At 39.3% G+C, this 18,570-nt stretch overlaps 1 protein-coding gene across 4 annotated transcripts in view; it reads right to left on the reverse strand.

Moving 5' to 3' along the window:
- Nucleotides 1-18,570, reverse strand: part of FERMT2 (FERM domain containing kindlin 2) — a 97,971-nt gene that overhangs the window by 67,529 nt on the left and 11,872 nt on the right. For all 4 annotated transcript variants that reach the window (XM_017849496.1, XM_017849497.1, XM_017849500.1 and 1 more), the window contains exon 3: nt 24-257. In XM_017849496.1, the coding sequence (XP_017704985.1) occupies nt 24-257 (234 nt within the window). The remainder of the gene's footprint in view (nt 1-23; nt 258-18,570) is intronic.

Here is an 18,570-nt window from a genome sequence, read left to right on the forward strand (position 1 = left end):
TTAAGAATTTATGTAATACTTACTAAAAGTCTTACAGATGTCAGAAACAGCTTTGAAGACTCTATCAGAGAAATTCACTTTCACCTTCACATACTTCATGTTGGGAAGCTGCAGGCGGAGCAGTTTGTGCTGAGGGGTGAACTGAAGCTTAGCATCTGCCTGAATACCATACTTATCTAAGGTCCAATGTGTCTTCAGAAGCCAAGTTCTCTTCTTTTCCCACCAGAGAGCATGGTCAGACCAATCTTTTTTTACATCTATAAAAAACAAACAATAAAGAAACAAATCACTTAAAAATCACCAAGGTTACTTTGAGAAATTAAAAGCAGAAAACTAGATAATTGGGTATTTAACAGAAATAATTAACTACTAAGTTACCGTTATGTGACACGTACAAAAGAAACACTAACAGCTGAGAAAACATGCTCTGTCCTGAAAAGCCAGTACACAAGGTGGCTGAGGCAGAATATACAGGGCATCTAAGAATGTTTGAGTCAAGTACAAAATGGGACACATGGATGATGGAGAAAGTACTCTCTTGTTCTCAGAAAACAATCAGAACCCTGAGGGCGAGAATAGGAAGGATTAATAAAGACAAGGAGTTGGTGGGCTTGGAACTTGTCCTATAGGAATGGACAATACTATTCTGATGAGAAACTGAACAGACTGTGGTTTATGTAGTTGAAGAAGTATGTCAAGGTGAATGAGGGGTGGTGAAAAGATGGGGAACCAAAGCGAACAGAAACCAATATCCTAGGTGAAGAGGAGGAACAGGGAAAACACCCATGAGAAACACTATAACTTAAGAGAAAGCTCCAAAAATAAAAAAACTACATTCTGGCCACATACACTCTCCCAAATAGATCCCCGAAAATGGATCTAAAGTCACACTGTCCAACATTTTTCTCTGAGCACGTTCTGGTACAAGCCTAACAGGAAACATTAATATCTGTTCAACTATTTAACAGCCTTATGCAACTAAATGAAACCAAATAAAGAAAAGAATGTAATTTACACAAGATTTAGTTACCCCCAGATAAGGCAGGTCGTAACAATAAGCTTGTAGCAGTAAAATCCAACTTCAGCTAGTTATTTATTTACTTATGACTAGGATAGGAAGTTGGTTTTTAAAGCCGCGATCAAAGTAAAGACTTTTGGGATCAATTGTATGTTAAACTTACTAAGTGCCAACAAAAGGGAAAGTGATGTTTCAGAAAACAAAACAAAACACACACAAAAAGAACAGGCCCAGCGTGGTGGCTCGTGCCTATAATTCCAGAACTTTGGGAGGCTGAGGCTGGAGGATCGCTTGAGCCCATGAGTTCGAGACCAGTCAGGGCAACATGGTGAAGTCCCATCTCTACAAAAAAAATTTTTTTTAATTAGCCAGGCATAGTGGCATGTGCCTGCAGTCCCACCTACTTAGGATGCTGAGGTAGGAGGATCACTTGAGCCCAGAAGGTCAAGGTTGCAGTGAGTTGTGATGTGACGCTACAATCCAGCCTGGGCAAGGGAATGAGACTCTGTCTCAAGGAAAACAACAACTTCCAGGGAAGGAAAAACATGTGAATGCTGGGCACAGTGGCTCACGCCTATAATCCCAGAACTTTTGGGAGGCTGAGGTGGGCAGATTGCTTAAGCCCAGGAATTCAAGACCAGCCTGGACAACGTGGTGAAACCCCATCTCTAGAAAAAATTAGCCGGGCATGGTGGCATGTGCCTGTAGTCCCAGCTACTCAGGTGGCTGAGGTAGGAAGAATGCCTGAACCTAGGAGGTAGATCGAGGCTGCAGTGAGCTGTGATTGCACCACTGTACTCCATCCAGCCTGGGTGGCAGAGTGAGACCCTACCTCAAGAAAAAAAAAAAAGTGAGTAACTTTTGCAAATAAAATTAAAACTATCATGCTTCTGAGATAAAGCTCATTTTAATATAGTCATACCTTTAAAAAGAGTTCATCAACTTAAAGACAATTAAAAGTATGTATTAATCTAGAACCTGAAACACATACACACACACATAACTAGTCTATCCCCAAATAAAAACCAAATTCTCACATTGATTACAAGGCCGAAACACCTTCTACAATGGTGAAATTTACTTGATACAACTGAAGTTCTCATTATGGAAGAAACATGCCACAGGTAGAAAAAGACTTTCAATTCTCCAGACATTAAACACTTATTTTAATCAGTAAGTACTTTAATGGGAGAATTACGGCTACAGCTCCTTGTGATCGTATTACCATTTTGAAATTTTAACATCTGTGGTTTTCGCAAAGTCCTGCCAATCATGTTATTTGAAGTCTGGCAAAAGAAATGCCTGTAACTGCTGTTTTATAACCACTCGCTTAATTGTGATACTTAATTGTATATAGTACCCTACACACTACTTTCTAGCACAGAATCTGCCAACTAACTTTTGGAAACAGAAAATTCTGATCTACCTCATGGAAGACAACCAAGGTCACATATTACTTTTCTTTCCAGAAATAGAAAACTAAGGGCAGAAAAAGGTAACCTGCAAAGAACGCTGGTAACCCAGCAGAGTTACTGCTGAGCTGAACTGAATGATCGGCAGGTAGTATATACTGGTTGAGCCTCCCTAATCTGAAACTCTGAAATCCAAAATGCTCAGAAACTGGGGGGAGGGGGGGGGAGTTTTAGACTTTGGAACATTTCAGACTTCAGATTTTTGGATTAGGAATGCTCAACTGGTAAGTACAATACAGATATTTCAAAATTCAAGATCAGAAACATGCTGGTCTCAAGCTTTCAGATAAGGAATATTCAACCTGTAATACTTTCTTTCCCACATCTAGTGTCAATGTCAACCACTAAGGAAGCTACGTCATATACTCCCAGTGGGGAGGAAAGGAGAAAAAAGAGCTGTAAGAGTAACAGGAGTCCACCAGCACATGTCATTTGGGTTCCTCCAGAAGGCATCCCTGACCTAAGAACTTGGGTGCAAGCAGCTTATTTGCGGGAAGGAAATCCCAGGAAGCACACTTGAGGGGATCAGTGAAAGTGAGACAGGGAGAAAAGCCGACTGGAGGTTCCTCACTGCTGTGAGCACCTGGAGTTCAGTCCTTCAGGGCATGCCTCAGAACTCTCCCACACAGGATAAAGACCGAGGTATCTCTCCACTTTCTTGTTAAGGGTTACTCCTGGGGCCATGACATTAAAAGCTCTTAACACTTCTTGGCTGCCAGCACGGGGCTGGCTGCTCTGCACTCAGGCAGAGCAAGCTCAATCCCTGCACCTAAGGAAAAGAGCTTGTCAGCATGTTGGGGATCTGGCCACCAGGAGTGCAGGTGAACTGCGTGAAAGAGGGGGGCCTCCATAGCACCTGTATACAGCCTGAAAGGAATATTTATTAAATTAAAAAAAAAACAGCTATTTTATTGTAGAAGCAGAGCAGAAGCAAAGCTGCGAAGACATAATAAAAGGCTCAAACATTGTGGCCCAGGAGTAGGTGCTAAAACATAGAAGGCAAAGACACCAACGTGATAAGGAGCTTTTGGGGACAAAATTTACATATGGATACTAATAAAGAGGTAATGTGCCAACAACTACAAAATCTAAAGAGTTTTTATAACGTGAGGTATGAAAAGGACTACTGGTCAAGAACTTGACTTTCCAAGTCAAAACTACATAAATGTGAAGCTGGAGGTTAGCAAACTGTGAATGGCCCATGGACCAAATCCTGCCTTCTGCCTTTTTATGGCTCACTAGCTAAGAACAGCTTTTGTACAGTCATGAGTCACTTAACAAGGGGGATAAGATCTGAGAAATGTGATGTTAGGCAAGTTCACCGTTGTATGAACATCAAAGAGTGTATTCACAAACCTAGACAGTATAGCCTACTATACACCTAGGCTATATGGTATAGCCTCTTGATCCTAGGATACAAACCTGTACATATGTTACTGTACTGAATGCTGTAGGCAACTGTAACACAGTGATAAATATTTGTGTAGCTAAGTATAGAAAAGGTATAGTAAAAATAAGGTATTATTAATCTTATGGTACCACAGATGTATAAACAGTCTGCTGTAGTTGACTGAAACATTGTTACATGGCTCCTGACTATTTTTAACTGGTGGTGGTGGTGGTGGTGATGGTGGTAGGGGAAATCCAAAGAAGAGTATTTTACATAACTTTATATAAAGTTGAAATTTCAATGCCCATAAACAGTTTTATGAAACACAGCCACACTACTGTGTTCACACAACTGTCTATGACTACTTCTGCACTACAACATTAGACTAGAGTTATTGGGACAAAGACTGCATGGCCCACAAAGACCAAAAGCCCAAAAGACCTACTATCTATACTTAAAAAAAGAAAACTTTGCAGGCCCCTGTTGTAAGCAGGGTTAACGGTGTAATAAAACATCAATTTTCCATCAATTAGGCTTCCAACTGTGACCTCAGAAACATGTATCTCTCCTGATACCCATTCTTCCCTTTAAAACCTGACCCTCCCCCATCAATTCCACCTTGGCTTCTCATCAAAGGAGCTACCCACCTGCACCCAGCAAGAGAAGGGGACGGGATCCAAAGACTACATACTGGACATCCTATGAGTGGTCTGTTTACCCACAGAAAAAAATAAGCTCTCTTACTGACTAGCAATGCTGGTAAAACTAGTCTTTTTCACCCAGAGAAACTAGTGGATGAGTAACAATATAGGGGAAAAAAATTAGACAAAATAAAAGCAGAAATAGGAGACCAGAAAAAAATCAGAAGTATCAATACCACTCATGGCAAGAGATAAAAACAGAAAAGTAGGTGTTCCGACAGCAAAGTAGAAGACAGTGTTAGAAGACAGATAAGCTGGACTGTGGGGGCTTGTGACTTATGTTCAAATACCGGGCTTTCAGTAGCATTCCTGAAGACTCAACACACTACCAACCTAGACAGCATTACTTGCAGAGTAATCACTACTACAGAATAAGAACATCAAACAGTTACAAAAATATTTGTGGATTCAACAAATATCTGTTGAACATGTACTGTGTGCAAGAAGGCACTATTTTAATGCTAGAGATATAATGATGAACAAAACAAAGTTCCAGCATCACTGAGGGAGACCAAGGTGGCTAGAGGACAGGAAACGGAGATCAGTAGGAGGTGGCATCAGAGAGCCAGGCAGGAGCCTTATAGGTCACAGTACACGGTTTAGGTGTTATTATGTATGAGATAAGCCCCTAGAGCAGTAGTTTTCTGCCTGATTGGCATTAGAATCATCTGAGCAGCTTTTTAAAAATACTGATGCCTGGCCCCACCCTAAACTAGGGCTATTTTGGTTTGTGAACAGCTGTCTGTTATTTTTTTATGGGCAGATGAAGGCTGGTACTTCCTACTCCACCATCTTGGTGACATCTCTCAAACCAAATATATCAGAATCTCTGTGGGTCTAGGAAATGGTTTTAAGTAGGAGTCATCTGTTTCAAAATCATTATTGATAATTTTGAAGAAGTGTGGTAATGGGGGTATGCAAGAGTTCACTCTTGCAAGAGTGTGTGCAAGAAGTTAATGTGACAGTGGAAATGACAATCATTTCAGTTATAATGGATGGGAGGTGAGGAAGCACAAATAAGAAATACAGACAACTTTTTCTGGATATTTTACTGTAGCGAGGAGAATAATAGTGATAGAATAATAGCTGGTAGAATCACAGAATAATAGCTAGTAGATAGATAAAAAGGAAATGGCAGACCCAAGGAGCATTTTAGCTTCTTTTTTAAAAGGGAAAGCTATTACATTATTTTAAAAGCAGCTGAAATGATTTCGTATTTCAGATCATTTATAATTCTAATTATCATTCATTAATTTGCCCTTCAGCAGAGTATCACTTCAAAACTTTCTAAAGACCTGACTGAGCCCTCTCAAACAGGCAAAGCAATATTTTCCCAACTTCTAGAAAATTAGCTCTTTCTTTGGTGCTGGCTTTATATTACACTACCTATCTTATTTTGAAAATAACAGTATCTCCACATCAAGTCACACAATTGGCTCTACTCAGAATATCACAAGAACATACCTATTCTATTCATCAGTAGCAAAAACAAATTTTATACACTGATGAAAATCCTGAGAAAAATGATGGTACACCAACTGAGAAGCATTTGCCCAGGCAAGCATAAAAGCTAACTGCACATCAAAAAGCACTGACAGGCCGGGAGCGGTGGCTCACTCCTGTAATCCCAGTATGTTGGGAGGCCAAGGTGGGCAAATCACTTGAGGTCAGAAGTTGGAGTTTGAGACCAGCCTGGCCAATATGGTGAAACCCCAGCTGTACTAAAAATACAAAAATTAGCTGGGCCTGTTGGTGCACACCTGCAATTCCAGCTACTTGGGAAGGCTGAGGCAGGAGAATGGCTCACACTCGGGAGGCAAAGGTTGCAGTGAGCCAAGGTTGTGCCATCGCACTCCAGCCTGGGCAACACAGCAAGACTCTGTCTCCAAAAAAAAAAAAAAAAAATACCAAAACACTTAACAGCACAAATTGTGTGTACAGGTGTGTGCGTGTGTGTGTGAAGTAGTATATCTCGATGCAGTAACTCTTTTTTTTGTTTGAGATAGAGTTTTGCTCTGTTGCCCAGGCTAGAGAGCAGTGGTGTGATCTCAGCTCACTGCAACCTCCACTTCCCAGGTTCAAGTGATTCTCCCGCCTCAGCCTCTGGAGTAGCTGGGACTACAGAGAGGTACCACTATACCCAGCCCAGCAAATTTTTGTATTTTTAGTAGAGGTGGGGTTTCACTATGTTGGCCAGGCTGGTCTTGAATTCCTGACCTCAAGTGATCCACCCGCCTTGGCCTCCCAAAGTGCTGTACAGGCGTGAGCCACCGCACCCGGCACGGATGCAGTAACTCTTGAAAGCACTTAGTTATCAAGTGTATTACAGCACAGCTTGTCTCTAAAGTGGCAAGTTAAATCATAACAGCCTATGCAACTCTAACTTGAAAAACCCACTGTGTGCAGAACAGATTTCAGACATCAACACACATTTAAGTTTTCCTCTAGCTGAAGACTGAATAGAAGCATGAACACATTATGATGACTTTAAAAGGAAAATGGTTATCTACAAATACTTATAAATAACGGCAAGCAAATGAAAATACTACTGGATCACTAGAGTAGAGGTTTAGTTTTCTGTGTGACATCAAAATCCATAAGGAAGTAACGTTGAAATTCCCTGAATTTGCATAAACTAAAGCTTTGGAAAACTTTCCATACATCAACTCCCTTACACGTTCTAATCTAGACTCTGGACTACATTCTAAATAAACATTTCTGCTGTCCAGAATGGCAGGCTTGGTATTTCAAACATTAGATGACTGAATGCACACACACACACACACACACAGTATCAGCCTGGCACTTGGCCAGAAGTTAGCAAACATCACCGGAGTAGATTCATTCATCTGCATTATAAAACCATTCAAGGTGTAGACTACACTCAAAAACTTGCTCTGACAGTCTGTTTCCCCAAGGTCATGATTTTCAGTTATCCTCCAGGTACAGGCCAACTTTTATTTGGTAAATCTTATATTTTAAATTTCGATTTTAAACTTTCAGAAGTAACCCATCACAAATACAAGCTTTCTCAGAAAGGCTCAGGGGTGGGGATTGGGTAAAAGTTGTACTATTATGAAGCCATCACTTTTTTTCCTTCTCTGGGAAAGAAAAGGGATTTTATGATTTACTCATAAATTTGGTTTGTTTAGTAATTCTTTTAAGTCAAGAACTACTTATAGTTTACTATACCTAGCAAAATTTTTACTTCTATGATAAATTTTAGTAAAATACGTTAATTCTTCAAAACACTTTGCCATATTATTTGAGATAATATTATTTGAGATAATATTCACATTCCTGGAGACTCAGTTCTGCCTCATCTAAATTATCAGAGACCAAACAAGGACCAGCCCAATACCTCCTGGACTTTATTTAATGCCATAATGTTGTCAGACTAAAGAGAAAAATGAAAGTTGATCAAATAACTTATTTTTTCTTACCTTAAATAACCACATCTTAAAAATAAGTAAGCAAGTTAGAGTTTGGAATGAAGAGGAGGTTAAGATGTTACTTTTAGGGGGCATACATTTCTAGTTGCATATTTTTAAAGTATTAATTCAGGAAAGAAATGCAAAATTTGTTTAATATTCTCACGTGTCCATAAACTAGAAGCAAAGCTTACATTAGATAATCTTTGCTAAGGCAACATGTCATTGTGACGTATAAGTACATATAACTTTTCTGGGCACATGACTTATTTCTGATAAATATATATTTTTGTATTCTGCTAATACTGTAATACTCTGTGCTGTTTCCTTTTGTTTTAGGACCCTCTTGAGCCTTAAATGAGATATAACTATTACCATAATAAAGAGCTGACTGGAGGTAAAGAACACTACAATCCTAGTGTGCTAGTGACAAAGCCACTAAAGAAGCTGGTTCTGACCTACTGTAAGCAAGCCATGCAGACTAAGCAGACCAGAAAACGTCCTTCTCCTGCTTTTCAGGTTACTTGCTCTACCATTTACCTACACCACTTACTCGCTCATCTATTAAACTTACAAGACTTTTCCCTCTTTCATTTCACAGCCAGGCAGACTGAAACAATTACTGTACGTTTGCCCAAGACACCCTTGGAGAATCCTACTATGTTTTTTTTCTGTCTACCACTGTATTTCAAACTTCTCACATTTCTGAGAATCCTTCTCCTTTGCAGTAGACAACCATGGATTCTACTGCAGAAAACTCAGAAGCCATCAGATTCAAACTCTTTCACCTTCACGCCAACCCAATCTATAAGACTTCCTACATTTGGACTCAGATGGGCCTCCTGTCTTTGTGTTAACATGAAAAGGTGCCTCTTCCTGTCTATCTAAAGCCAATCCCACCTCCTGTGCTCTGCTGCCCTTCCCATCTTCTAGGAACCATGTGCTTCTCTCCTTACGTTGGTTCTCCAGGGGTCTCATCCATTCTCATGGCTTTAAAAGACACTTTCATCATTGGTGTCAGCAGCCCAACCTTCTGCTCAGACTGCCAGCCTATACACCCTACTGCCTATCTCACATCTCTTCTTGATGTCCCTCAGATAACTCAATTTGTCTAAAATGTAACCCAATTTTTTCTTATCCCTACTGTTATTATACTAATTAGCACCAACTGTCAACCCAGTTGCTCAAGCTAGGAATCTGAAAGTCATTGATACTCTCTTTCCCTCTTTCCTTACATTTGACATTAAACTGTCAGATCCACTTCCAAAAACCTCCACTCCAGTCTCCACTGGCACCACCCTACTTCAGGCTGCCATCATCTCTTGCACTGACTACTGCCACAGCCTCCTAACTGGTCTCCTCCATTCCACTCAGCACTTTCCATAATACAGCCAGAGTCATCTGTTCAGCACTTTCATGCCATTCCCCTGCTAAAAATCCTTTGCAACTGCTTCTAACTGCAATAAAATCCAAATGCCTTATTAGGTCTACAAAGCCCCACACAATACGGCCCATCTACTCCTCCAAATGTATCCTGTGCTCCTCTTCCTTTGCTCCAGCCACACTGGCCTTTTTTAGTTCTAAGAATCATGTAACTAAGTTCTTTCCTGCCTCAGTGCCCTTGCACATGCCACTCCACTCCTGGAATGTCTAACTCTCTCTCATCTTCCAGATTTTAAGCATTAATTCCAAATTCTCAGAGAAGCCTTTTTGAGCTACCCTAGTCCTCCAATGTTCTATGTCCCTCCATACTGTTCTATTTCTGTATCCTGTGATATCACTGATCAAAACTGATATTTATTTCGTTTGTTGTTGGCAGGTGGGGGAGGAGAGTGCTATCTTTCTTTCCTAATAGATTATAAACTGTCTAAGAAGACAAAGGCAATGTCTATTTTGATCACCATTATATTTTCAGCACCTAGCACAGTGCTGGGCAGGCAAGAAATATTTGACAAATTGAATGAATCCTCATTTTGAAAATTTTAAAGATCTCTCATTACTCAAAACAAGTTCAACAAGAAGCTTATTTTTAAGCCATCAATAAAAGTAAATACAAGTTTTACTAATTTAGTTGTATGTCTGAAAAATCCGTTTTATCTTCAACTTCAGAAAACATACTTCAATCCTAACTAGAAGAGCAGCAGAGATTCCCCTAGAAAAAGGAAATAAAACTGAACAGACATTCTGTTCTCTCTCACCATCTTCTAAAAAGAATGAATTTCTTTGCTCAAGACAATCCCTATTGTACAAAATGATTATGTTCCAAAAGGCCACTTGTAAGTCTGAGAATTCAGATTCATCATAAAAAAACACTATAAATAGTTAGGTTCCAAATCATACGATAAGTTACCCAACCAAAAATAATGTGACCTATACAACTAGCAATACTCTACCACACGAATTGTATCATAAAGCCTTTTGCAGAATGTATGGTCAATGTTTCAACTGGAGAAGAAAAACTGCAAACAATGGCACCTGCAGAGTGTGTGTTGGATGGGGGAAGAGAGGAAATGCTGCTGCCAAACTGTGAGGGAGACAGTGGCTTCCTGAGGAATATAAAATTGGAGGGTACCTGGCTACTCTCTAATCATCTTTTCCAGAATGCCAAGAATTAACCTGTTTCCCAGATACAATTTGTTGTCTTAAGCCAGGGTTTCTTTTCTCTGCTAAACGAATGACAATAAAGAGTTTTTAACTTGCTTTCCTTTCCAATGCCTCAAACAAATAGACAACTCCAACTCTTCTGATGTTTCTACTGAGATTATATTGCCAATAATGTGTAAAGACAGGGCCTACAAGTAAAATTAACGCTTAAGTTTGTAAAAACAATGTCTGTAATATTATCCCTAATATTGACTGAAATGTAAAGGACACTAGGCATTAATCTCAGTATTCAATCACACACTCTCCTTACTCTCAACCCCTTTAGGTCTTTCTCCTCCCAAATTTCTCTTTCAATTTTAGAGCTGAGGACGATGGGGCATCCTGCTTTAGGATGTGCCCTCCTGATCTGATCTCTTTAGTCACTCAGACCTTCAGAAAAGGGGAAGACGAGGCAAATGGATGAAGACTATGGCTCTTCAGGTGTATAATCAATGCACTAATTAATATTTTCCAAGTAACTATCATGACAGGCACTAAGTTGGGCAATGGAATATAAAAATTAGTAAGAATTACCATCCCAGTGGCACTTACACTCCAAGTGAGAGACACAGACAAGTAAAATGAGCTAAAAAGATAAACAAAATGTCACAGAGGCAACCAACATTAAATGTGAAAGATTAATTAGGTTAACCTGGCATTTTCACCTGGGTCTTAAAAGATGTGAGAGTTCAAACGTGCTAAGGGAAACCATCCTGTAGGCAATGGAGGCTCTCAGACTGTTTTATTAACATGACTTTGATTTGATTATGAGGCACAAATTAAGAGTCTGGCAGCAAATTTACTGCAATATTCTACGGAGCAGGGCCTGACATACGACAGACGGTGAAGAGGAGGCAAATGTGAGGGAGCTGTCTAAGCCAGAATCATGGGTCTTGAGGATACCGATCTCAGATGAGAGAGGACAGCTGGAAGGTGAAGAGGGGAAGCTAGAAAGTGCCTAGTTTGATAATTAAATGGATGATAATAATAGCAGTAAGATTTGTTAAAAGAGATGGGTGCGGTGGCTCACGCCTGTAATCCCAGCACTTTGGGAGGCCGAAGCTGGCGGATCACGAGGTCAGGAGATAGAGACCATCCTGGCTGACACGGTGAACCCCCGTCTCTACTAAAAATACAAAAAATTTGCTGGGTGTAGTGGCGGGCGCCTGTAGTCCCAGCTACTTGGGAGGCTGAGGCAGGAGAATTGCTTCAACCTGGGAGGCAGAGGTTGCAGTGAGCCCAGATTGCGCCACTGCACTCCAGCCTAGGTGACAGAGCAAGACTCCGTCTCAAAAAAAAAAAAAAAAAAAAAAAAAAAAAAAAAAGAAAAAAAATAAATGTTAAAAGATAAATACCATTGTAATCTCTTTGTTTTATAGATGAGAAAATGAAAGGAGAGAGAAGTTCCATAACTTGGCCAAAGTTCATAAAGTTAACATATGTAGGAATTAGGATTTGACTCTAGATCAGTGTGATTTCAGAGGTGGCACTCTTAAATAACACTCCATTAGCCAAGATAAAGTTACGCAGAAGAGAAGCAAGTCTGGGTATGTTGCATATGAGGACAAAAGACTAATGTCAGGACTCATTTACATTTCACAGTAAAATCCTGATGATTGTCCTGCTCATCTCTTATAGGAAATAGGTATTTAGGAGAAAGAAGATAGAACATCCACAAGAAGGCAAAGAGATTATTAAATAAAGGAATATTTTTATTACGCATGTCTTTCACTGATTTAATGGCAACCACAGACAATAAAACTCAAAAAGGTTATGGTTAGTAGCCATATAACTACTTGAAGAATGCATATACTAATATGCATTATTAGTAATTAGTAATTTGCATATACTAATATGCAAAATTAAACTGATTTTGAAACAACCAAAGAACACAAATGGCTATGAATGCAAAGATGCAATTAAGAATAATAATAATAATGATGTACTCACTTTTGGTTTTATACTAGAAATTAAGTCTTCTACTGTCCAAAAATAATTGGAATAACTTCTGAGTCATTCCTCTCTTCCTTAAGACTGTTCATTGGTAATTATTCTAGAAAGACCAGAAGCGAATTCCTAAATTACTCTTAATCTATTTCTAGAGGGACAACCCGCCCTTCCAGAACTACTCTGTATTCTAGAGGAATAGAATTCTCAACAGTGCAATCTACAACACTATCATCCAGGACCTAACTTAAGTTTTATGAGTTTCCACAACCATGAAAACAGGAAAAGAAAGCTTTAAAAAAAGCCCCAACTCTAACTTACCCAACATATACTTTTGAACTCCGCTGAATCTTATTCTCTTTTATGGAGTTATTATTAATCAACAAAATGTAAAACAACAAACAAAAAACACTGGCAATGAAGCATGCAAATATTTCCTCCCTACATTTCTGCCCCACCCCATCTAGCAAAGTAAGGAAACACCTACACCAAGATCACACAACAGTCATTATAATAATCTAATCTTTATATCTTTGAAATTAGATACTATTTATCTCTATAAGTTGTATTTTACTTTTTCCTCTCCCTCAGCTTTTCTTTCCATTCAAGTAATATGGAGTCTATCCCTTAAGTAGCTGTTAATGTGTCCTTTCCTTTTCTTCTACATCGCCTTAGTTCAGGTCCCCAACATCTCTACCCTGAACTACTATAACCTCATTTTCTACACTATCCAGAGTTATCTCTTAAAATGCAAACTTGATCAGTTTATCTGTCCACTTAAAAATTTTCCAAGTCTGAGCCAGGTGTGGTGGCACCTGCCTATAATCCCCAGCACTTTGGGAGGCTGAGGTGGGCGGATCACCTGAGGTCGGGAGTTCGAGACCAGCCTGACCAACATGGAGAAACCCCGACTCCACTAAAAATACAAAATTAGCTGGGCGTGGTGGTGCATGCCTGTAATCCCAGCTACTTGGGAGGCTAAGGCAGGAGAATCGCTTGAACCCGGGAGGCAGAGGTTGCGGTGAGCCAAGATCATGCCACTGCACTCTAGCCCGGGCAACAAGAGTGAAATTCCATCTCAGGAAAAAAAAAAAAAAACCTTTCCAAGTCTGTTTACTGAAGTATCTTATAATCCGTTAACAGGTTCCACAAATCTGTGCCCCACATTGCCTTTTTCTAGGGCTCTTACCACACCCAGATGCAGCTTTTGTTCTGGCCTGGTTTGTGAAACAAGCTGGTGTTTCAGATCTCCTTGACTGGCACCTTTTCCTTACCCCCTTTATCAAACTGGCAAAATCAGACACCAGTACCAGCTCAAATATTACCACCTCTGAATCTTCAATGACCCACCTGTCAAAGCAGCAAAGTATACCTTAGCACTCTGAATGATATAATTCATTGTAATTTATTTTATGTAACTAATTTCCCCACTAGATTAAGAGTCTTTGATTTTATCCTGTGTCTCAAAAGCAGAGACCAGAGCCAATAAACATTTATAAACTACTTGTAATATACAAATATTTGTAATATACAGGCAGCATGTAAAGCAATCTTAATAATCTACTGAAAAACTGTAATTGTTCCAAAAGTTCATGTCAAACATTAAAAACTCTGTTGATTATAAATGTACATATGGAAATGGAAAAAATAGCAAAACTAATGTTTATTTAGTGTACTGTAATTAAAACATTAAAAACATTGAGAAGTGTTACATTTCTTTGTGAAAACTTAAGAATAGCTTAAATAGTGCTTGTCTTCTCCTCATATAACTTATGAAGTGCAGCAAGTATCTTTTATGCCTTTGCTGTCACACTCCTTTCTGAGTCTGGATCAACTTATAACATTTTATCCTTTGCTCTTTCAGTATCATGAAGTATCTCTGACAGCTCCTTCAGTATGCAAAGTTTTTGCTAGTGTCACTACCTCTGGGACATCTTCATCCTTTTTATCTTACCACTTGTATCATGTATGTAAGTTTACCTTCACCAAATTCCTTTGGCTGTATATCTATAGTCTTTCAACTCGTGAAAGCATCCACATTTCCAGGGTGAGCTATTTCTTCTTTAACTCCATTTATATTTGATTCAACTATCACTTCTAGCATTTCATAACCACTTTTGTTAATTCACTGCAGTTTTATCTTTGTTGGTCAACTCTTTCAATTACCCATTTTTGTAAAACATCATGAGTTTCTCATGGGGGACAAAGAGGCAACACTACATACTACTACTGTTCTGTGTGTGAACCGTATGCACAGTGGCCAATGACAGATAGACTTTGAAGTAAGTGACATGACTTGTCACTGATCATGATGGGCTTCTGTTATTTACATAGTGTTCGTGGACTGAAAAGATAGCCAGCAAAAGTTTTGTACTTTATGCAGTTACATTTTAGTTAATACATAAAGTTAAAAGATAGAGTATGGTAGCAACTAAAATGTGAGCCATGTTGTCAGACTAGTGTTATTTAAACATTGCAACTGTCCAAAGTGCAACTGTCTGATACGTCGTATTTCTTTTTTTTTTTTTTTATGTCGTATGTCTTTTCTTTTTTTTTTTTTTTTTTTGGAGACCGGAGTCTCTGCCTCTGTCCCCAGGCGTGGAGTGGCAGGGGCCGATCCTCAGCTCACTGCCAAGCTCCGCCTCCGGGGTTTACCCCATTCTCCTGGCTCAGCCTCCCAAGTAGCTGGGAACTACAGGCGCCCCACCTCGCCCGCCAGTTTTTTGTATTTTTTAGTAGAGACGGTTTCACCGTGTTAAGCCAGGATGGTCTCATCTCTGACCTCGTGGATCCTGCCCGTCTCAGCCTCAAAGTGCTGGGATTACAGGCTTGAAGCCCACCACGTCCTGCCGATATGTCGTATTTCAAAAAAGAAAGTTTTTAATCTGTTACCAGAAGCTGTAAACTGCTTCAAAGTTTACATATCATCTAAACTGCAAACACATTTCAACTGAAGTACCCCATTCCATTTTAGGTTAAGAAAACCTTAAGGCTCCAATGGCTAACTGAGGCAGTGTCCAATTACGGGAAACATTTAGAAACTGCTATGGACTAAATGTTTGTGTCCCCCCAAATTCATATGTTGAAACCCTAATCCCCAATATGATGGTATCTGAAGATGGGGCCTTGAAGAGGTAAATCAAGCCATGGAGGTGGAGTGCTTCTGGTGGAACTGGTATCCTTAGAAGAGGAGACAGGAGACAGCTAGTTTCCCATCTCTCCTCCTTTCCCTCCCCCATGTGAGGAAACCAGGAATAGGGTCCTCACCAGAAACCAATCATGCTGACACTCTGATCTTAGATTTGGCAACCTCCAGAACTGTGAGAAATAAGTGCTTATTGTTTAGGCCACCGAGGATATGATATTTGTTATGGCAGCTCAAGCAGACTAAGAAACTAAACCTCTAACGAAAAGTGACAAATTGCAATTCTTCTACATAGCTAGTTGAAAACTGGGGAATTTATTCTTCAAAATAAAGAGATCAACTAACTTTACAAATAGCCTTTTGAAGTTACAAATCCAAAATAATGTCTATCAATTTCAATTTATTATCTGATACTACAAGACATACTAACTCAAAGCAGTTAAGAAGCTTTTTCAGATCACATAAGCCATGCAAGCAGTTACAGAGTGCACAAACAGAAAGCATGCCAATTATTCATTTCCAGAGGGTGGGTAACTTTCTATCCAATCCTGAAGGCTGGCTTATTGCTAATTTGGGTTCAACCTGGCTTCATTCCTAGAAGACAGGACTCAGAGTCCATGCAATGAAAATGTCTGACAAATTCTAAGAGTAACATCAGGGCAAAATTCACCAGTTAGTATTGGACTTATGGAAGTATTAGTTGCGTTTGTCTCTTAAATGTGATCAATGACAGTAGCTATCCTAAAGTTCAAAAGAAAAGCAATTTAGTAAGAATATTTAATTGGCTTTTACACTGTAAGTTTATCTCAGAAAATACTAACAAATTCTAATAGAAAACTTCAATGTATACTGGAAAAATTATTTCTTGAAATCCAAGAGGATTATCATTGCTTATACCTTATATGAAAGTTACTTTATATGAAACTGATGAATTTCCAGTTTGTAAAAATCTGATGTCTCCCCCTAAAGTCTCTTAGGGCATCTCACAGCTCTGGGGATAATGCTAAATCTTTTAAACCTGGTTCAGAAAGCACTTTAGCATTATTTCTTCTTAAGCCTCATGTCAAGACACTGGTTCCCTAGGATTGCTCCCCCATCATCACTAGATTTCTTTCAGTTCAACTGGCCAACCTCCCTTCCCCGACTTCCCATGCTGGGAATTCTCATCCTCTCCCCAGCCTGTTGTTCTGTCATCCTATCCCTTACCCACATTTCCCCATTTTTCACCTAGCTAATTCCTACTCAGGTCTCAGCTTAAAAGTCATTTCCCTCCACAAATACTATCCTATATGCTAGGTGCCGGTTCCCCAGTACAGAATCCTGTAAGTATTTCAATCACCATACTACTCACTACATTATAGTAATTACTATTTAAGGATTGTCTTTAGGTCAAGAGCAGTGGCTCATGCCTGTAATCCCAACACTTTATGAGGCTGAGGTGGGCGAATCACCTGAGGTCAAGAGTTGGAGACCAGCCTGGTCAACATGGTGAAACCCCGACTCTACTAAAAAAAGAAATACAAAAAAATTAGCCAGGCATGGTGGTGCGTGCCTGTAATCCCAGCTACTCGGGAGGCTGAGGCACGAGAATTGCTTGAACCCTGGAGATGGAGGGTGCAGTGAGCTTAGATCGTGCCACTGCACTCTAACCTGGGCAACAAAGCAAGACCCTGTCTTAAAAAAAAAAAAAAACAATAATAATAAAAATAAAGACTGTCTTTACCTTAAGACTGCAAGTAGAATGAGGGTAAGGAATGAGTTAATTTTGTTCATATCAGTTTGTAGTAGAGTCTCTGGTATTCAGTAGGCTCTCATTTAAAAATATTAACTGGGTAAGTTAAGGAATAATAGAGTATCATTTCACAGCTAACTATGTCTTTCTTCTCTATAAGCTTTTCTTCTATTTCTCTAAGCTAGTCTAAAATACACCATGAACACTGCAGTCCCCAACCTGGAATGCCTTTCTTCCTAACTATGCACGCTGTCTCCCTTTAAATAAGGCCGGTTACTACTCATAACTCTAAATCTCTGTCTTCCTGTATCCAAGGGCTACTTATTTGGCACTTCTCAATCAGATCATTGACTTAAAGTAATTTTCTTTCTTCACTTTGTTACTAGCAAGCTGCTCATATTGAGAGCCAGGACTATGCCTCGCTATATAATAGTTGGCTATCCATAAATGTTTGCTGCTGCTACTACAGTCCAGTTCATGTTTCTCACATTCCTACATGTCTCATGTTATATATCTCTATAACCTACCAAAAACAGAGCATGAGTGTATAGATTTATCTCTATGCAGGAATGTTTACACATCAATGTCCCCTCTCACCTAAGGCCCTTCTTTGCTATTTTAAGTTCTTTAAGGAATTTACTGCCTAAACTCATTGAGGATCCTCAACAAATTTACTGGTCAAACTCCAAAAGGATCCTCAATAAAACAATTATTAGTCTAACTACTACTTACTATGTGCCGAGAACTGCTCTAAGTGCTTTACACATGTATATGCATTTAATCCTTACAACAACCCTAAGTGGTAAGATTACAACCCCATTTTGCTTATAAGGAAACTAAGTCACAAAGACGTTAAATAACTTGGCACAGGGTCACAAAGCTTGTAAGTAGTGAAGCTAGTATTTAAACCCAGACAATCGGACTTCAAGGAATGTATTCAGACACTTCACAACCATTAAACAGAATTTACAAAAGCAAGAAAAACTGTTAAAATGCTTTCAACAAGAGATTAAATAAGAAGGGGTTTATGGTTAACTACTACATAAATAAAATGAAAACAATTAATTAGAATACTGAAAACCACAGTTGAA

Source organism: Rhinopithecus bieti, unplaced genomic scaffold, assembly GCF_001698545.2.
Source record: "Rhinopithecus bieti isolate Rb0 unplaced genomic scaffold, ASM169854v2 scaffold_29928, whole genome shotgun sequence".
Lineage (NCBI taxonomy): Eukaryota > Metazoa > Chordata > Mammalia > Primates > Cercopithecidae > Rhinopithecus > Rhinopithecus bieti.